General features: G+C 40.9%; 1 protein-coding gene across 7 annotated transcripts in view; it reads right to left on the bottom strand.

Annotated features, from left to right (window-relative positions):
• The window catches only part of eps15l1a (epidermal growth factor receptor pathway substrate 15-like 1a), a 207,958-nt gene that overhangs the window by 61,487 nt on the left and 118,592 nt on the right, over positions 1–27,879 (bottom strand). For 6 of the 7 annotated variants that reach the window (XR_013549081.1, XM_078423955.1, XM_078423948.1 and 3 more), the window contains one exon: positions 11,876–12,023. The exons of the other annotated variant lie outside the window; for it this stretch is intronic. Coding sequence is in view for 5 of the 6 variants with exons in the window: in XM_078423955.1 (XP_078280081.1) it covers positions 11,876–12,023 (148 nt within the window). In the remaining variant the exon portion in view is untranslated. The remainder of the gene's footprint in view (positions 1–11,875; positions 12,024–27,879) is intronic. 7 annotated transcript variants of the gene reach the window in all.

The following is a 27,879-nucleotide window of genomic DNA, read 5'->3' on the forward strand; positions in this document are numbered from 1 at the left end:
AGACATGGTCTTCTCTCTTCACCAGCTCCAGGAGATGTGCAGAGAACAGCGGATGCCCCTGCATGTTGCTTTCATTGACCTCCCCAAGGCTTTCGACCTCGTCAACAGAGATGGCCTATTCAAGGCTCTCCCAAAGGTCAGCTGCCCACCAAAACTGCAAAACATGATAGAATCCTTCCACATCAACACGACGGGGACAGTGCAGTTCAATTGCAGCTTCTCGGAGCCCTTCAACATCCGCAGTGGCGTCAAACAAGGCTGCGTCCTCGCTCCCACACTCTTTGGGATTTTCTTCGCTCTGCTCCTGAAACATGCCTTCAGTACCGTAACAGAGGGGATCTACCTGCGTACTAGATCAGATGGCAGGCTCTTCAACCTCACCCGCCTCAGAGCCAAGATAAAAGTACGTGAAGCTCTCATCAGACACATGTTGTTCGCTACTGACGCAGCAGTTGTGCCCCACACCCGGCAGGAACTCCAATCACTGATGGACCGCTTCTATCAGGCTTGTAAGAACTTCGGGCTGTCCATCAGTCTGAAGAAGACGAACGTCCTGGGGCAGGATACAGAGGCGCCGCCTGTCATCACCATCAACGACTACGAACTCGATGCCGTCCATCAGTTCACGTACCTCGGCTCCACCATCACTGACAACCTCTCCTTGGACACATAGATTGACAAGAGGATCGGGAAGGCAGCTACAACTCTCGCTTGCCGCACAACTCAAGTGTGAACCAACCCAAAGCTGACAGTGAAGACAAAGATAGCACTCTACAAGGCCTGTGTCAACAGCACGCTGCTGTACGGCAGTGAGACATGGACTACATATGCCAGACTGGAGACCTTCCACCTTAGAAGCATCCGCCGTATCCTGGGTATATCCTGGCAAGACAGAGTGTCCAACACCGAGATTCTGTCTTGCGCTGGCCTTCCCAGTATGTACCCTCTACTCAGGCAGCACAGACTGCGGTGGCTGGGCCATGTCCACTGCATAGAGGATAGCCGTATTCGAAAAGACATCCTCTATGGAGAGCTGACATCTGGGAGGAGAACCATCGGCCGTCCCCAGCTATGTTACAAGGATGTCTGCAAGAGAGATATGAAGACGCTCGACATCGATGTGGAGTCCTGGGAGAGCCTTGCAGCTGACCGCACGAGGTGGAGAGGTACCCTGAACCAAAATCTCAAAACGGGGGAAGAGAAACTGATGAAAGCAGCAGCAGACAAGCGGGCACGCAGAAAGGAGCGCAACAACTTCAACAAACCAGAGACCACACACAAATGTGACCTTTGCGACAGAGACTGTCACTCCCGCATTGGTCTCTTCAGCCACAAGCGACGCTGCTCTAGCTGAGGTGTGGAGCAAGCAGCTAACAACTAGGAAGCATCACCCATGGTCACCCATGACCGAGGGGGGCCTACCATTTGTTGTGTTATTGTATTAATGGCTCTGTAAAGCTGCAGTAGGGTAAGAATTTCTTTGTTCTGTTCCCAGTACATTTGACAATTCATTTAAGGTGAACAACCTCCACAGGACTGGAATTCTACCAATGGCTCCAGATAACCTTGATGGCCACTGCCCACACCTGCATTTTGTATTTTTTGCTCTCAGGATACTAGATTTCCTTAAACTGCATTGGTCAAGAAGTAAAACATTTACAGTGCCAAGGGCATTTTTTAATTGATTTAAAAAAAAGTCTGAACTCAAAATATCATAGTGGTATTTTGGAATTAAATCCTGTGGATTTCAAATCTAGGCCTCTGGATTGCTACTACAACAGGATAATTGCAACCCAGTCAAACCTCCTAATACAGTGTTCACAGGCATATAATGCCATTAAATTTTAGAAATATACATGAGTCCTCTGCTATTTTTACTTTACCATATCCCATACGACGACAGTCTGCCAGGCAAACTACTTTAGGATACAAGAGCATAAGTGAATATTTAGCACTGTTCCCACAACAGAAAACTGTAACAGCTAAAGTTAACAAAAGTAACAGAAACAGGCACACCCAAAGTTATTACAGCTTTGTGTGAGCGGATGCATTTCCGATCTGGACTGCAGAAAGCGCATCCTTCATCTTCTACAATAACTATAGAAATTAACATCATCATTCAGGCAGCATCTGCAACTACACTGTATTATTTAGCCCTGAATCTGAAATATATAGAGCCTGATAAGATCAACTGTGGCCTTATTAAAGGGAGAAAATAAACACGAGGGGTATGCTCTTAACAAGAATTTGCAACCAATTTAAATGTGATCCCTATATTGGGTTATTCAGATATCTTTCATGCTGTACGTTTTTTTCTACCTCAGTGCAGAAAGGTAATTTTACCAATTATCATTGCTTATTTTATAAACCACTTGTTATTTTTGAAAATGACTTGCTGGCTACGATTATATAAAATTACAATTTGGTTTAAAAAAGCTACAAAAAATGTAGTAAATGAGCTGCTGCCTAAATATGTTCTAATAACATAGATCAAATGTGACAGTGCAAGGCTGCCAAAACATCTTCTAGAGATTACATGGTTTCGTCATGCAAGGGTATTAATGACCGAGGAGTTAAATATTTAGTTTCCCTTGGTGTTTTGGTTGTTTCCCCTCTCCAGAATTATCTGCAAACGTCCATTTGATCTAAGAACAGTGTGTGACAGTGTGTGTCTGTGTGTGTGTCTGTCAGTGTGTGTGTGTGTGTCATAGAGTCATAGATTAATACAGTGTGGAAACAGGCCCTTCGGCCCAACTCACCGGCCAACAATGTCCCAGCTACCCCAGTCCCACTTGCCTGCGCTTGGTCCATAACCTTCCAAACTTGTCCTATCCATGTACCTGTCCAACTGTTTCTTAAACGATGGGATAGTCCCAGCCTCAACTACCTCCTCCGGCAGCTTGTTCCATACACCCACCACCCTCTGTGTGAAAAAAAGTTACCCCTCGGATTCCTATTAGATCTTTTCCCCTTCACCTTGAACCTATGTCCTCTGGTCCTCGATTCCCCGACTCTGGGTAAAAGACTGTGCATCTACCTGATCTATTCCTCTCATGATTTTGTATACCTCTATAAAATCTCCCCTTATCCTCCTATGCTCCATGGAATAGAGACCTAGCCTACTCACCCTCTCCCTATAGCTCACACCCTCTAGTCCTGGCAACATCCTCGTAAATCTTTTCTGAACCCTTTCAAGCTTGACAATATCTTTCCTATAACATGGTGCCCAGAACTGAACACAATATTCTAAATGCGGTCTCACCAACGTCTTATATAACTGCAACATGACCTCCCAACTTCTAGACTTAATACTTTGACTGATGAAGGCCAAAATGTCAAAAGTCTCTTTGACCACCTTATCTACCTGCGACTCGACCTTCAAGGAACCGTGCGCCTGTACTCCTAGATCCCTCTGCTCTACAACACTACTCAGAGGCCTGCCATTTATTGTGTAGGTCCCGCGCTTGTTCGACGTTCCAAAATGCAACCCCGCACACTTCTCTGTATTAAATTCCATCAACTATTCCTCGGTCCACCAGGCCAATTGATCCAGATCCTGCTGCCATCGTTCACAACCATCTTCACTATCTGCAAAACCACTAATTTTTGTATCATCAGAAAACTTGCTAATCTTGCCCTGTATGTTCTCATCCAAATCATTGATGTAGATGACAAACAGAACGCGCCCAGCACCAAACCCTGTGGCACACCACCAGTCATAGGCCTCCATTCTGAGAAGCAACCTTCCACCATCACCCTCTGCTACCTTCCATAGAGCCAATTTGCTATCCATTCAGCTATCTCTCTTTGGATTCCATGAGATCTACCCTTCCAGAGTAGCCTACCATGCAGCACCTTGTCGAACGCTTTACTAAAGTCCATGTACACAACATCTACAGTTCTGCCCTCATCAAACTTTTTGCTCACATCTTCAAAATCAATCAGATTTGTGAGGCACGACCTCCCACGTACAAAACTATGCTGACTGTCCCTAATCAGCCCTTGCCCATCCATATGCCTGTGTATCCTATCTCTCAGAATATTCTCCAGTAACTTACCAACTACAGATGTTAAGCTCACCAGCCTATAGTTCCCAGCATTTTCCCTGCAGCCTTTTTTGAAAAGAGGCACAACATTTGCCACCCTCCAATCCTCTGGCACCTCTCCTGTAGTTGTGTGTGTGTGTGTGTGTGTGTGTGCGTGTGCGCGTGCGCGTGTGCGTGCGTGTGTGTGTGAAAAACATTCGGAAGTTTGCAAAAGCACTGCACAACCTTCTTAATTTGCTTTGGTTATTACCCTATTACACTAAACGCTACTTAATAATACTTTCTCCCACCAACTGCTAAATTACTTTTATAACAATATCAAGCCCTTAAGATTGGGACTTTCCCGCATTTAATAAAAATAATAAATGAATTAAATCAGTCATATGAGGTTATGGAACCCCCGAGGCAAACAAAATATCTCCCAGAAAGGGAATATCAGCCAACAATACTCACTCAAGAAGTGTCCGTTACCACTGTGATTAGGTGGATGTTGTCTTTAACTCAGATACTGATCAGGATGGAAATTGCATCAGATCAATACCTGCCATCTTGACCTGAACCTTGCCATTGGAGTTTCACAGACCGTTCAGAAGGAGGTGGACGGCAACCACTTCCTTTTTGTTCAGCTTATTTGGCAGTTGTTCTTAATAATTTTAATGTTTTCAAGCAAAGACTATACATCAAAACCCATTTTCAGACGATATAGCACAGTCTTGACAAAAATGGCCAATAAAGTCCAGGAGCTTTATGCCTCCTGTAAACTAATGGTCTCAAAAGTTTATTTTGAGAACTTAGCCCTAAATTCTATTTTGAGAACTTAAGTACACAACAAAAGGGCTGAAGATAAAGATGACACCAAGCATTTCACAAGCAGAAACATGATAGTACATTATCCCACACCTCACATATGGACCAAGAAACGAGACATTGTCAACTAGCATGACATAAAATTAACTTCTGACAAAGTACGAATTATGCAAATATCAAAAGATACTGATTAGTATTGAGGATTCAGTGCATACTTCTTTAACAAACAAGACTGAGTATCACTGGCAAAATCCTGTATATTAGAGACTCTAGCTGTATTTTGACAATGTACATCCAATAAACCAAACATTAAATATGTCAGGATTGGTTGTATCTTCTAGATTATACATTTTCTTACCTCATTTTCTAATTGCCTTCAACTGGCATTATCCTTACTTCTGAATCCTTTCCCCCAATTCTTTCCCATCCAACTCGCAATTCCCACATTGTATATTTCAAAGGTCTTTTTACTCAAATTCGTCCATCCCTCAAGCAATCAATCCTAGAGATTTATGAGCTGCCTTGCATGTTGTAAAAAATGATATTTATTACAGAAATTCATACTTTTTAAATTGACTACGCTACCCCTCATTTACCTATGTGGCCAATAGTTTACACTGTAAAGAAATTTAATGCAAATAAAGGTAGCTCGTATTTAGTGATTTGCAGATGTCCGTATCTATTTACAATCTAAATTTGTTCGCACTGTCAATAAATTACCATCTTTTGAATATCCATTTGTACAGGTTTCACTGTATTTCCTATTTTAAAGATTTAAAAAAGCAAACAATACTACACAGTGTCTAAAATAATAGGACTTATCCCATTTTGCACAAATCAGCTTTGAATAATGAATTTCTTCAGACCTGACAGCTTTGAATACAAAAATTAGAAACATAGCCCATTCCAGCATCCTTCACTTCTATGAAAACAAACATATCAAGACATGACAGTTTTTTGGCTTCAAATTACATTTTATCTATTACCATTGAAGACTTTATCATAAATCACTTTCTTAAAATTAGTGGTTTCAATGAGCAGATACAATCATGCTGCCACTCTCCAACTTAAAAGCACACCCTTTGATCATACAAAATTGAGATGGCAACTGATCAGGTTCAAAATTTTAGACTCAGAAGGTGCTAGAAGGTCAAAATATTACATTGAACAAATAAAATAAAATTTCTTTCATGTGAGAAAGTACGTAGTGCAAAAATGGCAAGCATTGTGGTGTGTTGCACTTTTCTTTGGGAAGCATATGCTCGTTCACATATAAATGCAAAGGTTTCCCCTTTCACATCCTTTTTCCAATTTCGTTTTAGCAATGCCATTTTGTGCCCGTTTCCGTTCACAACATCAAACAGCACAAAATGGAACATTATTTCCAAATATAACATGGGTTGAAATCATTGAAAAATACCGAGTGTGCTGAAGACAAATAGTAAGAACTAACAGGTAATGAAGCTCTCTACTGCTTTGACAGCATAGCAAGTGGAAATTGGCAGAAACTGTAATTAAGGTAATGATATTGACCTCAGCCACACTTGCTGGCGACCCACTAAATGAAGCCAATGACCATCTCTCACCAAGGAAAATGAACCACAAACCTGATTCTCAATAACTCTCATAGATCAGCACTGGCAGAACTCTTGATAAGATGGGAAACTAGGACCAAGATAAAAGATTTGTTACAAAATAATGATTTGGATACAAATTTTGAACTCAATCATCATGCCCTAGAACACTATATAAATAATTTATAAAAGTTTACAAATTTCTCTCTAAATATCTTATTTGGGGGGTGGGAAGTATAATGCTAGAATTTTATTTTCTGAAAATCTTAAGTATCTTCTGCACTGCTTATTTGTGAATTTGCACTTCCAAAAATAATTTCCTAATATATACCATCATATGATATCAAAAAAAGTAATATTTGAGAATCTATATTGACTGAGTGTTAACAATACACCGACCGATATGTTAGGATTTAGAGCCGCAAGTTAATGATTTGCTGTGGGTTTGGAATGGAACAACTGGTGTAACGCATGGCAGTGATCACAGGAAACCTATCGTTCATCAGTAATTTATAATCTGAATTTGCAGTCTGAAACCAGATTCAATTATAACTTTCAAAAGAGCATGAATATATAAGGAAAGGAAACAATTTATGAAACTACAGAGAAATGAGGTGTGAACTAATGAAAGGAACTACCAACGAACTACCAACGAAGAGGTCAAATGGCCTCTTCCTATGATTAGCATAATTCTATGATTCTACAAAGAAGGATTGGCACAAGCAACTTTATACAGCTTGCCTGCTTTCTTCTCAACTGTGGCACATTAAATTTTGATAACATGAAAGATGGTGTTTGGTGAGGTCTGCTCAGTCATTCTGAGATTTATTTAGATTCTTCATTCACAAGATATGGATTCTTCATTCACAAGATATGGATATGGGTTGGAATGATGTATTTATTGTACATCCTTAACTGTTTGTGTTAAATCGATCACATGGGCATAGGTATTCTTAATACTTATGACACACAAGAGTGACAAGTGGCCTCTAAGAAGAGCTAAAGGACCTCTGTGAGCATTACAATCCCTTTATTCCATATTAAAGTACATTTATTTTCTCCAAGGCCATTGGACTACTAGTTCTTTAACATAACACTGAACTAGTAAACCCTTGAAGCAACAACATGAGTAGTGTTTTCAGTAACACTGCCCCTTAAATCCATTTCCAAACAGTAATCTATTCAAAGCAAAGACAAAGTTCTTATTGGCACATCTTTTAGTTTAGTTTCGTTTAGTTTAGACAATAGTGCGGAAACAGGCCCTTCAGCCCACCGGGTCCACGCCGACCAGTAATCCCCGCACATTAACACTATCCTACACCCACAAAGGACAATTTTTACATTTACCAAGCCAATTAACCTAGAAAACTGTACATCTTTGAAGTGTGGGAGGAAACCAAAGATCTTGGAGAAAACTCACGCAGGTCATGGGGAGAACGTATAAACTCTGTACAGACAGCACCCGTAGTCGGGATCAAACCCGGGTCTCCGGCACTGCATTCGCTGTAAGATAGCAACTCTACCGCTGCGCCACCGTGATCTGTAGCATCATTTATCCTAGCTTCACCCTACTTATGACCACACTCTATGTCACTTTTACGTTAGTTGTCCAAAACAAAAACAATTCCTTGCAATACCAATTCAATGTTTTCTTTGTCACTTACTTTAAATAATAATGACTCTAAATATTGAATTCATCTTAGTTTTGTACTAATTTCCTTCATAGCCTAATTACTCCCTGTTCTTTGTCATATGGTTTTCTTGCTGAACCAGGCAAGAGTGCGTAAAACATAACCCCCTTGACTTGTGTGCATTTTTAACCACTGCCTTCGGAACCATGTTCTTGAAGGAAGTTCTTTACTCCTTCACTCTCCAAAATGTAGATAAACATTCCAGATCCATACTGACAAGTCACTGTACAAAATTGTAAGTTTTGTTTATAACTTAGTAGGCACTCTAATTTGTCACCTCAAATAAGATTACATTCCGATACTGGTACTTATCACTTTAGCCAACTGTAGTCTGGAGATCGAGCATCCATATTAATCAGAATCACATCCAGAATGTTTGCTCCCCTTGTTGTCTCTTTTATAAACTAAGTTGTGGACAATCATTCACTAACTATGGAAAATCCTTCACTGAGTTGAGACAATTTCTTCCCTATTAATTAATGGCAAGTTAAATTTCCAATTACTGTATCTGATCCATCATTTGCTACCTTTTTTTAAATCTCATCCCTTGGTTCCAGATCAGGTGCTTCACACCAGCCTGAAGGGATCTAGACAATATCCCCTACAAGTTTATGTCTTATATCATCTATTAATTTTACTCAAATTACAGGAAATTATTGAGTTGGTTGGCACTCCTACAACCCAAATATGCTTTGGAAGTTATTTCAATCTAAAATATCTGTTTTGTGCTTGATGGATTAAGGTATGCAAGGGTATGAAGAAATAAAAGATTAAGAAAATTTGGTGAAATTAAGCTATAGCTAAGGTCACAGAGTCATAGAACACAAGATGACCCATCTAAGTTAGTTGCATTTGACCACGTTTGGCCCATCCCTCTAACCCTTTCATATGCATGTACCTGTCCAAATATCTTTTAACTGTTGTTATTGTACCTGTTTCAACTTCTTCCTCTTTTAGCACATTCCATATACCCACCACCCTCTGTGTGTAAAAGTTGCCCCTCAGGTTTCAATTACATCTTTCTCCTCCACTTTAAATCTATGCCCTCTGGTTCTTGATTTTCCTCCCCTGGGAAAAAGACTATCTCTATTATCTATTCCTCTCATGATTTTATATCCCTCTATAAGATTATCCCTTAGCCTCCTGCGTTCCAAGGAATAAAGTCCTAGCTTTTCCTGCAATTCAGGCCCTTGAGTCCTGGCAACATTCTTGTAAATCTTCTCTGCAGCGTAATGGCATCATTCCTTTAGTGGAGTGAACAAAACTGAAATCAATACTCCAACTGCAGCCTCACCAACATCTTGTATGACTGTAACGCAACATCCAAACTGCTGTATGAAATTCTCTGACTGATGAAGGCCAGTGTCCCAAAAGCGTTATTCACCACCCTATCTATCTACCTGTGATGGCACTTCCAGGGAACCATGTGCTTGTAGTCCTAGATCACTCTGATCTAAAACACTACCCAGTAACGTACTATTGATTGTGAAGTCCTGCCCAGGTTTGAGTTTCCAAAATACAAAATCGATCTGGAAAAAGCTCCAGAGACTCAACAACTTAGTCATGTTCCAAAATTGATCATGTCTGCCCTTTCTGTTTTGATCACCTCACCTGAACTACTTATTATCCTAGACAATTTGGTTTAGATTAAGGTTGCCTGGTACACGTGAAGCCTTACCTTACATTTCTGGAAAATACATCATGGAATTAAAATAATTCACAGCAGAAGAACACCATTGGGTGCTTGACAAACCTATCCACTTTGTCTTATTTTACTGAACTTTCCCCACAGCTCTGAAAAAACATCTTCTTTGCTTATCCAGATTTCCTTTTAAGAGTTACTAATGAATTAGCTTCCACTACATGGGCAATCAAAATATTCCAAATCATTCCAGCTGCAAAATTCATATCTCTCTCTGGCTCTCCTCCACCACTTTAAATCTGTCAATTCCAAATAATGACTCCTCTGCCACTGGTTCTTCTTAGTTCTACTTCATTACTTTGAACAACTTCATTAATAAGCGAGTTCAGTATCTCGACCGCGCAAGTGCAGGTCATAGGTCACGTGCTAAACATTCTCGCCGGCTGAGCTGCTGCGTGTATACAGACCTGTGACGATTTTCTTTTGCATTGTAACGTACCGGAGCTGCTCCTCAAGTGGGAATATGTCGCACTTCCCAAACCATGAGTTATTCTTGGTTTTCTCAATCGTTCTTGGATGGTCAGCGATGCAAAAGAAAAACAAACGTTTGAGTGAATGAATTGCTGCTTTGTGCGGGCGGTGGCTACAGTACGGAATGTCAATAGATGGCCACTGTAAACGTGAAGCTGTTGTTCGTGCAACGATTAGACAGCTGCAGAGGTCAGCATCCAGCGGAGCGGTTTGTCCGATCAAACCCTCCCTATAATATCACCCAGAAACACATCACTCCGGTAGACACAAAATACTGGAGTAACTTAGCGTCTCTGGAGAGAAGGAATGGCTGACGTTTCAGGTCGAGATCCTTCTTTTGGCATTGCTGACAATCCAAGAATGATTGAGAAAACCAAGAATAACTCATGGTTTGGGAAGTGCGACATATTCCCGATTGAGGAGCAGCTCCGGTAAAAGTTACAACGCAAAAGAAAATCGTCACGACCTCGCTCACTCACAGAAGCATAAAGCAATAAAACCTACAAAATCATTGTAGTTTTGTACAAATTAACCATAAATACACCTAATTAATAGTTTTGAAATCAGTATTTTCTTACCTATAAGAAGCAAAACTGGAAAATATGGATGAAACGCAGGTCTGTATACACGCAGCAGCTCAGCCGGCGAGAATGTTTTGCACAAGTGACCTATGACCTTCGCATGCGCGGTCGAGATACCGAACTCGCTTATTGTCTTCCTTCTGCCTCTCGCGACAAGGAAACAATCCCAATATCATTCATGTCTCCAAAAGTTCTCTTCTTCTGTACTGTTTTTGTAAAATCTTCCTAACATGTGGTGTCCAGCTGTGGCCTAGCCAGCAACTTATATGTTTCCGCAAGTCACTTGCTTTTGTACTTCATTCCTCCAAAAGGATACCAAACACTTTAACAATATATTTGCGAGCTTACCCTCCCAGTCTCTCTACTATTGGATCTTAGGAACCACCTGGGCACAACTGTAAGGGATGACGGGTTCAATCTCACTCTGCAATTTGAGCTGGATATTTCAATGTGGTACCAGAAAAATAAGGAGGCTCCATCAATCCCTTTGATTAGAAATCTAAAATCCCGCTGATTATACAACATAGACGACAATGTTCTCCTGCTATTACTCACAGACACTGAGATACAGACACTCACAAAACAGCACAATTCACTTCACTGTATGAGTAGCAACTCGAGACATATGATAATGTGACATTTGTACATAAATGCCCCAAAATGTTAAGATGCCTTCAATTTTGTTTCTTCCTTTTTATGGCAAGCTCTAATCAGCACTTGCTAAAATAAGGAGTCATCTTATGAAGAACCCATCGACTTTGCAAATGTCAACATGGCACCCTTGGGAAACTGGTTATTAGAAGTAGAAAAAAACGGTAACTGAAATTAATTACCTATTCTAACTAATTCTGTTTTTTAATGACTTATTCTATTCAGGTTAAAATAATGAAACGGACTAAACAGCCTAAATACACTGTATAAACCATGAATATGAAATTGGACTGATAAATGTGAAATATTAGGTAATCATTCAAACACTTACCAATAAGACAATTCAACTTACCACTAGGTGGCGCTTTGGGCCGTGGGGGTACACTTTTCTTTGGAGGCAGTGCTGGGGTATCCTGTTTATTTTGAAAAGGGTCATCAGAGAATCCTTGCCCATCAAACTGGCCCGAGCCGGAGGCAGCAAAAGGATCTGAATTTGAGGGCTATCGATACAATGCAAAGAACATGTAATCAATTCCACTGCACCTTCCATGGTCAGGTCATTTAAAAAGAATGTGACACTGGATTCCCTTGAAAGGTAAGACGAGACTGTGTGAAATGGAGTTTAGGTCCTTCGATACAACAATCCTAATTGTCAGGGAATATTACATTATATCAGTTGTACCACCATGCTCCTATGGTATAACACTCAAAAGCCATTCCATTAAGCTGTTCAATGAGGGCTGGTTAAGATATTTGTGCAGCACTTACCTTCTAGAAACCTAACAGATTTAGAAAACTGCTCCCTATTCTGTCAGAATTGAGTTGAAGTGAGTAACAAGATAAAATGATGTGCCATCTCTTTTCTAGTTGAATTAGCTTCTATCAGCCAAGACAACGACAGTTCATTACAGAAAGTTCAGTAGGATCAAGTGACAGCTTTAGATCCCCATTGTGCAAAGCTTACATGTGTAGCTGCATGTGAGAAAGATAATGTTCCAGTCAAGTTCATGACCATGTTCAGCTTATTCAAGTTGCTGATACTTGTTCTGATTCACATGGGAAGTGTCTGAATAAGGCTCAGGACTGTACTCATGCAAACCTAACCAACATATCCCTGGGAAGAGACAGAGATGAAAGGAATGGTTGATGGACTGGGACAGCATGAAGAAATTGATTGGTTTTATAGAAAGAATAAAAATGTACAGGCCAAAGTACTTGCTGTTTTATTTACCACATCCACATAAGAATACATACAAGACTTCAAACCCCGCACATTACTCGTTCATGCCTCATAGACATGGAAACCTACGGCAAGTATCTCAAACCATGGGAAGATACAAGCACTGCTGCTCTGTAAAAATTTCCAAATCCACCCGTGGATTATGCAAACCATGTCAGTGACCACTTCAAGGCCAACATCCTTCGCATCAAAGCTCTAACACACAGCTGGCTCCAATGGGTAGATCACGTCATTGTCAAAAACAGCACCTGAAAAGCAGGCACTCTACTCAGAGCTCCGACATAGCCCGGATTGTCAAAAGGATAGAGGATGTTCTCATTGCCTCCATGAGAAGTCTCATCTACTTGTAAGAATTCATGGCCTGGTGCATTGAGAATCTCAAGATTCTTTGTTGTATACAAAAAAAAAGTGAATAAGATAAAAACCAAAAAGGATTAGCCTTCAGTCTACTGATCCACTATGCACCTCCCATCCCACCAGTGACAGTCTCTAGATTCCATATTGGCTTTCTCAACAATCCGAGCACTCACAAAACTGAGAAGGAATATAATCATCAACCATCGCAAAGAACTGCGCGAGAACAATTAGGGAAAAAATTGCGATGCTTCATTTTATATACTCAGTTTAAAGACAGAAAAGGAGTGGGTGTGGGTTAAAGGATAAATTAAAGATAATAGGTAAGAGATTTTAGCTTAAAACCTCAATACTGAATAAGTTTGGATATCGTTAAAAAAATAATGAGTAGAAAATACCAGTGGGTGCAATTTTGAGCAAAATACGAAAGAGGAAATTAAAAGGAACACATAATCAGGGTAAAGCAGTATTCATGGGAGAAAATCATTTCAGTGGACAAACCAAATTGGCAATAATGCTCTGGGGAAGTTGAAGTGAAACATATTCAAGATTGTTTTCTAGATAAATGCATTGTGCAATGGCCTGAGCTAATTAACATTCTTCCAGGAAAGGAATTTCTGAGGTTTATAATTTGACAATGTTATGTTTGAAATTGATTTGATTAAATCTGAAACTAATGTTCTAAATTGACCAAAGCAAACTGTGCAAGTTGCAGGAGATGCTGGGTAAAGTAACCAACACTGTAACTAAGCTTTCGGTTTCAGAAATAAGATATTGACAAAAACTGAAGTCTAATTAATGAACAGATCAGAGAAACCAGGATTAAATAAATTACTGTTTAGTGTTGAGCTATTGACAATCTCTATCAATAAATTAAATGAGCGGTCCAAATGAAAGGCTGGTCGAGAGAGAATACTGTGAGGATGGTGTAAAAAGGCCTGAATACATGATGAGGGAGAAAAAAAGATGGCAAATGGAATATAATATGAAGACACAAGGAACTGCAGATCAGCCAGCAACTCTGGCGAACATGGATCAGGTTGGGACCCTTCTTCAGACTGAATGAAGCTCATACCCTTGAGTCCTCCGCACCTTTGAAATCATCAAAATGAGGCGATGTCTCAAGACAGTATTAACCATCAAGAATCCCCAACATCTGGGCCATGCCCACTTCTCACTGCTAACATTGAGCAGGAGGTCAGAGGCCTAAGGTCAGACACCACCAAGTTCAGGAACAACTATTTCCCAACAACCATCACATCCTTTTACCAACCCACACAACTCTAATTCTACCTCGGCAATGGAACCATTTCTTAAAATGCCATGTACTTGTTTTCGAATTGTGTTTTGCACTAACATCTTGTTCTTTGCAGTCTTTTTTTTCTTGTAGAATTTATGTGCAATTTGCATATAAATTACGTTTTTGTGTGTTGTCTCAGTTTACGTATTTGTGATGCTGCTGCAAGCAAGATTTTCATTGCATCAGTCCCTCATCATAATTGTGCATTTGACAATAAACTCGACTTAACGTGACTTGCAGCAACTTTTCATACAGCAGTAAACTGTATAGAAAATGAATCAGTATGTACAATTAGTGTAGTTTCCACTTACGCCACACTTTCAAACAAAAAATTACATTATATTTTCTGGTAATTAAATACCATTAATATTTCTCATCACTTGAGCTGCATGTAATTATCATATGCTGGTGAGCAAGGCAAGTAAGGTATTACTGGTGTGTAAGGCAAGACAGCACCTTTACCACCTCAGACAGCTGAGGAAATTCAGAGTCTCTCTGAGGATCCTTCAGTGCTTCTACTCTGGGGCTGTAGAAAGCATCTTGTCCGGCAACATCTCAATCTGGTTTGGGAACAGCTCTGCCCAGGACAGGAAGGCTCTGCTGAGTAGTGCGTTCGGCTAAATGCACTTTGGGAACTACACTCGCCCCCCTGCAGGACCTATACATCACGAGGTGCAGATCCAGAGCCAGCAACATTATGGGGGACCCCTACCACCCCAGCAATGGACTGTTCCAGCTGCTACGGTCTGGCAAACGCCTCCGCTGTCACGCTGTGAAAACAGAGAGGATGAGACGGAGTTTCTTCCCACAGGCCATCAGGACTGTTAACTCTTATATCACCAGGGATTAATTTACTGCATTAATTTATTTTTTGTGTTGTGTCTTTTAAAAAATAAATCTATTCTGTTTTGTAGTTTTAGCACAATCCGCAGGCATTGCCACTTTCATTTCACTGCACATCTTGTATGTGTATGTGACAAATAAAGTAGACTTGACTTGACTTTGCAACATCAGAGTCACAGAACTGAAATTCATATATTTGAGAATGTCAGGTTCATTTCCCTGATTCTGCAGTTTTCTGCAGATTGCATACATTACATAAAAATGTTTTAACATCTCCAATGTAATCACCCTATATCATGTAGTAGCTGCTTGTAGCCACTAGATAGCACTGGAGAATTTTCTGGAGACAATAATCTGGAACAATATTATCACATCACCTTGTCATGCATGGATTATTTAATGAAGCCGAACATAGATGTGGACATGGCAAATCAAAAGGTTTAACTAATCTGACTAAGTTTATCGAAGAGATTTGAGAACGTTTATGAAGGAAATGGGATTGATGTAATACATATAAACTTCTTAAAGGTATCGGGTAAAATGTCACACGACAGGCTTGTCACCCCATGGAAGAAAAAGGGTCGTAAGAGGAAGGTGAAGAAATTGGCTTAGGGATAGGCAACAGTGTGGGCGAAAAACTGTTTATCAAACTTGATGAAAGTTGACAATGACGTTGCCAGGCATTAGTTCTTAGACTTTTGATAAAAATAGCTTGACTACAGAGAATAATTTCAAATTTTCCACACATGTCTACAGATCTACAGATCTTGACACCATTGTCAAGTTTGCAGATGACACAACGGTGATCGGGCTGATCACCAACGGGGATGAAACAAACTATAGAGCGGAGGTGCAGAACCTGGCGGACTGGTGCTCGGATAACAACCTGTCCCTAAATACCACCAAGACCAAGGAGCTGATCATCAACTTCCGTAGGTCACATAACGGGGAATATGCCCCGATCTCTATCAATGGGGTCAGTGTGGAGAGAGTGTCCAGCTTCAAGTTTCTGGGCACTCACATTTCGGAGGACCTAACATGGTCCAATAACACTGCTGCGCTGGTCAAGAAGGCACAACAAAGACTGTTCTACTTAAGAACACTGAAAAAGTCTGGTCTACCCCAACAGCTGCTGACGACCTTCTACCGCTGCACCATAGAGAGCATCCTAACGCATGGAATCCCTGTGTGGTACCTCAGCTGCACGGAGGCAGAAAGGAAAGCTCTACAGCGGGTAGTCCATAGAGCTCAGAGGGCCATCGGAACACAGCTACCAGACTTGGAGGGCATCTACAACACACGATGCCTCAGAAAAGCCACCAGCATCCACAAAGACTCTTCACACCCCTGCAACAGTCTGTTCGAACTCCTTCCATCGGGCAGATGATACAAGGCCTTCTATGCCCGCACCTCCAGACTCAGGAACAGCTTCATCCCCAGGGCCATAGCTGCTATGAACCGGTCCTGCTGAGCCGGATGGCCACAACGCATAGATCAACTTGCACTTTACCCTGTCCAAAACTGTTACAACTGTTCGTTTCGTTGGGTTGCTGCTGTCTAAATTACCTAAATTAGTGCATCGTATGGGAGGCGCATTCCCAATCTCGTTGTACCCCTGGGTACAATGACAATAAAGATATATTGTATTGTATTGTATTGTATTGTATGTATTGCAAAGCACAAGTATAGCAAACAGTGAGAAACTGTAGCAATGGACTTCAAGAGGACACAGATAAACTGGTAAAATTAGCAGACATGGTGAGATGAAATTTAATGCTGTAAAGTGCAAAATACCGCACTTTGATAGGAAAAATAAGATGGAATATTTTATAAAGGGTACACTTTTAATAGGGATGCATAAACAGAAATTTAGGTATCATTGAAGTGGTAGGGTAGAACAAGTTGGAAAAAGCAGTTTTTAAAAAAGCAGACAGGATCTTGTGTTTCAATAGTAGAGCTATAGTGTAGTTGATGCTTTTCTAATGAACTGAGGACATCACTTAATAGTATGTCTATTTCTACACAGTAGGAAAGCCTTGGAGAGGGTACATTTATCATTTACGTATGGTTGCATGGATGAATATGGGAAAGATAAGAAGCTGAGGCTCTACTCCTTGGAGCATGAAGGTTAACATTCTTTCAACCATTTTTCTTCATCTTGGTTTGATATATGCGAGAAATGAAACTAAAAAATAAAATATACTGAAAATATAATTTTCAAACAACATCCATGGAGAAAGAAACACAGTTAATTCTTAGGGTGGTGATCTCTTCTGAAACATTAACTCTGCTACAACCTCCATAAATGTTTCCTGGCCTGCACAATATTGGTGTCATTATGTATATTTATTACAGGCCTTTATAATCCTAATCATGCTCTTCAATAAAGAAATTTTACCACTCCAGCAAATAAAAAAGTTAGACCTCAAAAGACAGTCCTTGTACCTTCCCTAACACAGGACATTTTCACCGCTTAGACATTGACCTGTAACTTATCATAGAAAAAACCCCCAGTATTTAAACACAAACCTTTAATGTGATTGAGGACATTCTGATTAAGTAGAAAGCGAGTGCATCAAAAAGCAGTGCTCCCCAGCTAAGTGTTCCCCAGCTGGTTCAAGGTAGACATTCAAATAAAACAGCAAAAGGGTCATAATAAATATAATTATTCAGTCATTAAATGAAGTGAGGCAAATACAGAGAACTGCAAAAGGAAGAAGGGAGTATGAGCTTTAATTAGATTAACTTTAAGATTACAAAATCACCATTTTATTTATTTATAAATATTGAAAAGATCCAGGAATGCAAAAGTTTCTCAGTTTAAAAACAAGCTAAGTGCAGATCAGCATAATATTCTGGAAAATTTTAGAGATAATTTTGTGCGACAAAATGAATTGGTATCTAGAAAAATATAAGCCGATAAATGAAAACCTGCACAGGTCAATGAAGAAGACAATTACATTGAATTTTATTACAGAAGTGAGAGAAAAGGTTGACAAGGATTATGTACTGATGTAGCAAAAATCAAAAAGCATTTGATAATAAATGTTCTAACTCAGTTCTAACTAATTTTCAGGTGCCATAGGAATCAAGTATGCATTTGATAATAATGCCAAAAAATTCAGCAGAAGAAATTTAGCGTTCAAGTGTAATGTGATAGGCTTTGTTAAGAAGAAAGACAAGGTGAACTGAAAGATGCAACTCTAATGAACAATGGTAAAGATTAAACTGGTATTCATAGATTATAATGAAAGCTGCAAGGTGATGGTGCATTGAGAGCTAATAGCAACTTTGATTAGCTATAAACAAAATATAGCTATTTAAGGGGATGGTGGAAAAAATGGTTAAAGGATAGGTTTTAATGAATATCCAAAGTGGAGTAAGAAATAAAGGGAGAGCAATTTAGAAGGGTCTCTCTATTGCCAAGGCAGGTGAAGGCACAGCTGCCAACCTTCGAATCTAGGAGAATGTAATGTTTCCCAAAAATGAAGGAGCTGCCTGCATTCACTGACAATGCATCACACATAAGTATCGGCTCGACACAAATGCTGTGTCATTAGAGTACAACATACTTCATTTTATTTGGGCTACAGCGTCAAAACCATCTTCATGAGCTGGGCTACTTTAGTGAGTCACCGATTGCATTCTCTGAAGAATACCATAAGGTCATAAGGAATAAGCGTAGAATTAGGCCATTCGCCCATCAAGCCTACTCGACAATTCAATCATGCCTGATCTATCTCTCCCTCCTAACCACATTCTCCTGCTTTCTCCCCATAACCTCTGACACCTGTACTAATCAAGAATCTACCTATCGCTGCCTTAAAAATATCCACTGACTTGGCCTCCACAGCTTTCTGTGGCAAAGAATTCTACAGATTCACCACCTTCTGACTAAAGAAATTTCTCATCACCTTCCTAAAAGAACGTCCTTTAATTTTGACCTCTAGTCCCAGACTCTCCCACTAGAGGAAACATCAACTCCACATCCACTCTATCCAAACCTTTCACTATTCTGTATGTTTCAATGAGGTCCCCCTTATTCTTCTAAACTCCAGCGAGTACAGGCCCAGTGCTCGTCATAGGTTAATCTACTCATTCCTGGTATCATTCTTGTAAACCTCCTCTGGACCATCTCCAGAAACAACACATCCTTTCTCAGATATGGTGCCCAAAATTGCTCACAATATTCCAAATGCGTCCATACTCGCGCCTTTTAGAGCCTCAGCATTACATCCCTGTTTTTGTATACAAGCCCTCTTGAAATAAATGCGAGCATTGAGTTTGCTTTCTTTACTACTGATTCAACTTGCGGATTAACTTTTTAGGAATCCTGCACCAGCATCCCCAAGTCCCTTTTGACCTCAGATTTCTGGATTCTCACCCCATTTAGAAAATAGTCTATGCCTTTATTCCTTCTAAAAAAATGAATGACTCCACACTTTGCAACACTATATTTCATCTGCCATTTCTCTGCCCGCTCACTCTCCCAACCTGTCCAAGTCCTTCTGCAGAGTCCCTGCTTTCTCTTCACTACCTGCCCCTCCACCTATTTTCGTATCATCCGCAAACATTGCCAGAAAGCCTTCCATCCCCTCATCCAAATCATTAATGTGCAACGTGAGTTGTAGCGGCCCCAGCACCGACCCTTGCCGAACTCCACTAGTCACTGGCAGCCAACCAGAAAAAGATCCCCTTTACTGCCACTCTTTGCCTTCTGCCATCTATCCAACCTGCTACCCAGTTATCAGTTTCGTTTTTCTTGAAATAATCGTCATTATTTTCTGGAATAGGCTACAAATAATTAGATTTAGTGAATCTGTTTTCAAAATGTGCCATGGTGGTACTTATGTACCCAACTGGTAGCTAGTTAGTCTTATATCATAACAATTGTTTGAACAGCTATTTACAGTAATGAGATTGACTGACGATGTACTTCTTCTGCACTTCTTATCTGATCGATATAATTTTCCTGTACATATATTTGATGGAAGGTCATTTTCAGTAAGATATTAAATGAGGGCCTTGCTGGAATGAAGGTTAAATGTTCTGTGGAACCATGAGACAAGAAGCAGAATGTTCTGCTGCGTCCTAGTCAATATTTTTCCTCAAAAAGCTCCTCAAAAGATTCAACCATTTTTGGGTTGTGCAAATTAAGTTTAGCTAATGTACCCATGTCTATATTTCCCTTTATCCCTTATTAATACTTTATCTTAACATGTTCCAAGGATGCTTTAAGGTAATCTTTTACTGCAGTAGCTTAAAGAAACAAATGCACAACTTGCAGATGAGAATAAAGCCTCTTACTTGTGTATAAAAGTATAAAATTCATAGCAGAGCTATTTTATAACAGCACAATACATCTGTTAATAATACATTGCAGAACAGCATGACCACATTAGATTGTGCAAATCAGTGGTAGAGATGTGCTAAAACCACTAGGAAATCCTGCTCTATTCTATTTGTTTGCCATGTTGATGATGTGACAAGCTTGTCTAATTTTAAATTTTCATTAATGCTGGGAACCTGCACCAATCCACACTCACACATAGCTCAACTATTAATATCAGAACCATCTTATTTTTCCAAATAAGATCTTCAAATTTGAAAATTCTATTTGTAGCGCTACGCCTACCCATGTCATGTCAAGTCACACTTTTCATACTTGTAAAACATGATTTGAAACATTTTTAACGCTGGATAGAAAAGAAAATCATTAGGAACAAAATATGCAACCAAACATGAACATTCAATCAGCTTACTTCAGCCGAAATTGGTTGTCGGCAATGTCGACAAAATAGCAATAAAATTATTTATACACAATCACAGCAAGAAAAAACACTTAAAGAATGGACGGTTCTACATCAGAGAGTATGTACGGTGAGAGATAGCTGAATATTAACAATTTCTCTGAAATCTATTGTAACAATATTGGAATCAACCTCATTTAATTTCTAGTAATGGTTGAGCTGTGTGTGAGTGTTGATTGGTAAAGGTTCCCAGCATTCGTGAAAGTTTAAAATTAGATAAGATTGTCACATCATAAACAGGGCAAGCAAATAGAAATTCAATTATGTGCAGAATTAAATTTATAATTTCTCTTGGGAAGGCGGTAGTGAACCATCTTCTTGAGCTGCTATCTTCGTTCTGTGAAAGTGTACTCATCGAGCTTTGTAGGAAATACAAGGACTTGGATCCAGGAATGAAAAAAAAACAGCAAAGTATTTCCAAGTCTTATACTTTGGTTTTGGGCTTGGTTTTCTTAGTTGAGTGCTTATCCTGGAGTTATAGCACAAGTACTTTGTGGTTTAATTGTAATTGGAGTATTGTGTGCAGTTCTGGTCGCCATACTGTCGGAAGATTGTGATTAGGCTAGAAAGGATGCAGAACAGATTCACAGGAATGTTACCTGGACAGGATGTGTTGAGTTATTTGTAGAGTAGATCGGCTGGAACTGTTTTCCCTGGAGAGTAGATGCTGAGGGGTGACCTTAGAGGTTTAGTAAATTATAAGAGATATAGATAGATAGTCACAGTCTATTTCCCCAGAGTCGGAGAGTCCAGTCTACAACTGGAGGACAGATTAAAAATAAGAGGGGAAAGATTTAAAAGAGACCTGAGCAGCAGGTTTTTCCACAAACGCTGTTGAATATATGGAATGAGTTCCCATGAGGTTTGTTAGAGGCTGGTATAATTACAACATTTAAAAGACATTTGGACAGGTACTTGGATAGAGGCATGGAAACAGGCTCTTTGGCCCAACTTGTTCATGCTGACCAAGATGCTCTTATTTAGCCTCATTTACCTGTGTTCAGCTCATATCCCTCAAAACGTTTCCGACCTGTGTACCTCTCCAAAAATGCTGCAGAAAGGTTTCCAGGGAAATGGGCCAATTACAGGCAAATGGGATTTGCAACTTGGTCAGCATAAACGGGTTGGGCTGAAGGGCCTGTTTCTGTGCAGTATAACTCCATAAATCTTCTGAACCATTTAAGATTCTGAAGGGATTTACACAGGTAGATACTGTGAGAAGTGTCACCTCAAATAATCTACAATTAAGATTCATAGTTGCTGAGTTTAAGGGAAAAACAAGGTAATTTACTTCTCTCAGAGAATCCTAAACCTTTTCAATTCTTAGACAGCTATAGAGGCAAAGCTGTTCAATATACTCAAGGATTCAATATACTCAAAGATAAAGATTGATTGGGGTTTATTTAGCAACTGATTAATCAAATTGGAATGTTTCGCTTTCTTTGGAAGGAACATACCCGAGCAATTTTCCACAAGGTCGAGTGGATACCATCGAAGTAGCTGTGCAACATGGTTGGAGGCATGATCAGTTCTGAAGAATGTCTTCTTCAATGCAGCTGGGATGTTGTCTGATCCCCTGGCCTTTGCAGTATACAATGCTCTTGTCCATTTAAAAAAAATATCACATAGATTGAATTAAATTGACTAAAGGTAGGATACAATGATGATAAGGCAATAGACAATAGACAATAGACAATAGGTGCAGGAGTAGGCCATTCAGCCCTTCGAGCCAGCACCGCCATTCAATGCGATCATGGCTGATCACTATCAATCAGTACCCCGTTCCTGCCTTCTCCCCATACCCCCTCACTCCGCTATCCTTAAGAGCTCTATCCAGCTCTCTCTTGAAAGCATCCAACGAACTGGCCTCCACTGCCTTCTGAGGCAGAGAATTCCACACCTTCACCACCCTCTGACTGAAAAAGTTCTTCCTCATCTCCGTTCTAAATGGCCTACCCCTTATTCTCAAACTGTGGCCCCTTGTTCTGGACTCCCCCAACATTGGGAACATGTTATCTGCCTCTAATGTGTCCAATCCCCTAATTATCTTATATGTTTCAATAAGATCCCCCCTCATCCTTCTAAATTCCAGTGTATACAAGCCCAATCGCTCCAGCCTTTCAACATACGACAGTCCCGCCATTCCGGGAATTAATCTAGTGAACCTACGCTGCACGCCCTCCATAGCAAGAATATCCTTCCTCAAATTTGGAGACCAAAACTGCACACAGTACTCCAGGTGCGGTCTCACCAGGGCCCGGTACAACTGTAGAAGGACCTCTTTGCTCCTATACTCAACTCCTCTTGTTACGAAGGCCAACATTCCATTGGCTTTCTTCACTGCCTGCTGAACCTGCATGCTTCCTTTCATTGACTGATGCACTAGGACACCCAGATCTCGTTGAACTCCCCCTCCTCCTAACTTGACACCATTCAGATAATAATCTGCCTTTCTATTCTTACTTCCAAAGTGAATAACCTCACACTTATCTACATTAAACTGCATCTGCCATGTATCCGCCCACTCACACAACCTGTCCAGGTCACCCTGCAGCCTTATTGCATCTTCCTCACAATTCACACTACCCCCCAACTTAGTATCATCTGCAAATTTGCTAATGGTACTTTTAATCCCTTCGTCTAAGTCATTAATGTATATCGTAAATAGCTGGGGTCCCAGCACCGAACCTTGCGGTACCCCACTGGTCACTGCCTGCCATTCCGAAAGGGACCCATTTATCCCCACTCTTTGCTTTCTGTCTGTTAACCAATTTTCTATCCATGTCAGTACCCTACCCCCAATACCATGTGCCCTAATTTTGCCCACTAATCTCCTATGTGGGACCTTGTCGAAGGCTTTCTGAAAGTCGAGGTACACCACATCCATTGACTCTCCCTTGTCAATTTTCCTAGTTACATCCTCAAAAAATTCCAGTAGATTTGTCAAGCATGATTTCCCCTTCGTAAATCCATGCTGACTCGGAACGATCCCGTTACTGCTATCCAAATGCTCAGCAATTTCGTCTTTTATAATTGACTCCAGCATTTTCCCCACCACTGATGTCAGACTAACTGGTCTATAATTACCCGTTTTCTCTCTCCCTCCTTTCTTAAAAAGTGGGATAACATTTGCTATTCTCCAATCCACAGGAACTGATCCTGAATCTATAGAACATTGAAAAATGATCTCCAATGCTTCCACTATTTCTAGAGCCACCTCCTTAAGTACTCTGGGATGCAGACCATCAGGCCCTGGGGATTTATCAGCCTTCAGTCCCATCAGTCTACCCAAAACCATTTCCTGCCTAATGTGGATTTCCTTCAGTTCCTCCATCACCCTAGGTTCTCCAGCCCCTAGAACATTTGGGAGATTGTGTGTATCTTCCTCAGTGAAGACAGATCCAAAGTAACGGTTTAACTCGTCTGCCATTTCTTTGTTCCCCATAATAAATTCCCCTGCTTCTGTCTTCAAGGGACCCACATTTGCCTTGACTATTTTTTTCCTCTTCACGTACCTAAAAAAACTTTTGCTATCCTCCTTTATATTATTGGCTAGTTTACCCTCGTACCTCATCTTTTCTCCTCGTATTGCCTTTTTAGTTAACTTTTGTTGCTCTTTAAAAGAGTCCCAATCCTCTGTCTTCCCACTCTTCTTTGCTATGTTATACTTCCTCTCCTTAATTTTTATGCTGTCCCTGACTTCCCTTGTCAGCCACAGGTGTCTCTTACTCCCCTTAGAGTCTTTCCACCTCTTTGGAATAAATTGATCCTGCAACCTCTGCATTATTCCCAGGAATACCTGCCATTGCTGTTCTACCGTCTTCCCTGCTAGGGCCTCCTTCCAATCAATTTTGGCCAGCTCCCGCCTCATGCCTCTGTAATCCCCTTTGCTATACTGTAATACCGACACTTCCGATTTTCCCTTCTGCCTTTCCATTTGCAGAGTAAAACTTATCATGTTGTGATCACTGCCTCCTAATGGCTCTTTTACCTCTAGTCCCCTTATCAGATCAGGATCATTACACAACACTAAATCCAGAATTGCCTTCTCCCTGGTAGGCTCCAGTACAAGCTGTTCTAAGAATCCATCTCGAAGGCACTCTACAAACTCTCTTTCCTGGGGTCCATTTCCAACCTGATTTTCCCAGTCTACCTGCATGTTGAAATCTCCCATAACCACCGTAGCATTACATTTTTGACACGCCAATTTTATCTCCTGATTTAACTTGCACCCTAAGTCGAGGCTACTGTTTGGGGGCCTATAGATAACTCCCATTAGGGTCTTTTTACCCTTACAATTTCTCATTTCTATCCATACTGATTCAACATCTCCTGATTCTATGTCACCCCTTGCAAGGGAATGAATATCATTCCTTACCATCAGAGCAACCCCACCCCCTCTGCCCACCTGTCTGTCTTTTCTATACGTTGTGTACCCCTGAATATTCAGTTCCCAGCCCTGGTCCTCTTGTAGCCATGTCTCAGTGATCCCTACAACATCATACTTGCCCATGACTAACTGAGCCTCAAGCTCATCCACTTTATTTTTTATACTACGCGCATTTAAGTACATTAAGTACAGGCCTCGGGAGAAAGGCAAAATGTCATTCTTTTCAGCACTTTTGTAAATGTTTCAGCCTTATCTTTTGTCTCATTTATTAAGGCTTCACCAATTTTGAGGAAAACAATGTTCGGGTGATTCCTTTCCTTATTGGATGTTCAACAACTCATCCCCATTCCATACGAGATGTTGCAGCGCTGCAGATCTTTCATCTGATTCTTTGGTTGCGAGATCATTTAGCTCAATCCATGGCGGACTATTTTCACTGCTTACACATGATGAAGCTTTACTAGGCTGGTGTAGAATACAATTCTATTGTCATAGATGGTCCACATGTTTCATAAATGCCTAGACTTGTGCTTTAAGAACTATTCTGAATCTAAAAAGTCCAAATGTAGTGATGAATAATAGAATATAATTGCTGTGAAATTGGTACTTGATCTCAACAAAGAGGGTGGCAAACTGTCTTGTTTAAAAGATTGGTTTAAAGAAATGCAAAAATAGTAGTGTACACAAGTTGTAAGAAAGTGACTAGCACTTGCAAGGATCTGTGCTAGGGTTTTAACTATGCACTATATTTATTAATGACCTGGTTGACACAATACAGAATCTGCTAATGACAAGTAACTAAATCTAAACAGAAAGGGAGATAGGATACTTTTTTTAATATAGTGTAAATCTCTGAGCACTGAAGGACTTGTCCTGGTCCAGCACAAAGATGTAATCACGTAGAAGATGCACTAGTGCCCTCTACTTTCTTAGATGTTGAAAGAGATTTGTTATGTCACCGAATACACCAGATGTCAAAGATCCTCAACATCTAGGCCATGCTTCTTCCACTACCATTGGACATTGGGCAGTGGGCAAGTCCTAAATGGGACTTGTACGGGAGTTGGACAACCCCGCCCCCAAGATGTCTCCACGGTCTTGTGTGTATGCCACATGTACAGTCGGCAAGTCGTTGGTCCCAGCGGCTTTAGGGCATGTCTACCTAGCATGTGAGGCCTGGGTTCGGCGGATTGCGCGGAGGAAACCAGCAGAAGGTTCAACGGGCAGAAAGACGATCCCAGCAAAGCGTCGTAGAGCGCAAACACGGCAGAGTGAGATACATAGGACACTTCTGACCATCCACTGCATTCTGACCTGTCCCCAGCCGCCCCGACTATTTCTTGCTGCTGGAATCCGATAGGCCAGGACGAGAGAGTGAGGCCGACGATCTACGCAACTCCCTCTCACTTAAATCCAAGTCAAGCGCAAGTCATGACTTCAACCCCATACCGTGCAACCTCATGTCCTGTGGCGATGGGAGAGTGACGAGGCAGCAGGTGTGGATACACTGGAAGCCGTAGTCACGAACCTGCACACAGGCGGCCCAGGGCATAGGGTCGCTCTCTACTGGACCGAAGCAGCAGTGGAGTTTGGCAGCCCCCTGGGTGTCTGAGCAGCCCTCTTTAGGATTGGCTCTGCTCACCTCCATGGAGGAAGGGGCTAGAAAAGGTGCCTCAAACATAGCCTGCTTCACTTCACCTTGGCCAGCATCCCGCGGCTGGCGGGGATCCCAATCAGCGGTCGAAATAATAATAAAAAACAAGTTGAAGGTGCTCAACCTCGGCAGGTGGAACGTGCGAACCCTGCTGGATAACATCAAGGCAGATAGACGCACGGCAGAGGCCCAGAGGAAACGCACCGCGCGCAAGGCTCGGGCTACCTCCACTTCCACTGCAGCACCCATCCACTTGTGTCCTACGTGTGGGCGTGCCTTCCGGGCCCGGATTGGCCTCACCAGTCACTTCCGGACCCACAGTCACCAATCCTCCAACTGAAAGTGAAGTCATGGTCATCTTCAAACCCGAAGGACAAACAACAACAACAACCATTGGACAGCTGGTGCAAAATCCCGAAGTTACACACAAGAACTGTTACTTTTCTCCTACTATCAGGTTTCTGAACTGAACTAATCCAACATCGGCAATGGAACACTGTGGACGAGCTCTTGCACAACCATAGATTTGTTTTAAAACTGCATATTTTTACACGAATGGCCTTTTTATGTAGTCTTTTTATTTTTATAGTTTTATAGAATTTATGTGCAATATATGCATGTTTTTGTGTGTGTATGTGCCTGCAATGCAGCTGCAAGCAAGAGTTTCATCGTCTGTGTATCTCACTGTAGTTGTGCATATGACAATAAATTTGACTTCATATAAAAACTGATGGTCTGATTAAAACAAATCTATAAAAAGTCGCA

This window comes from Rhinoraja longicauda, chromosome 28, assembly GCF_053455715.1.
Source record: "Rhinoraja longicauda isolate Sanriku21f chromosome 28, sRhiLon1.1, whole genome shotgun sequence".
Classification (NCBI taxonomy): domain Eukaryota; kingdom Metazoa; phylum Chordata; class Chondrichthyes; order Rajiformes; family Arhynchobatidae; genus Rhinoraja; species Rhinoraja longicauda.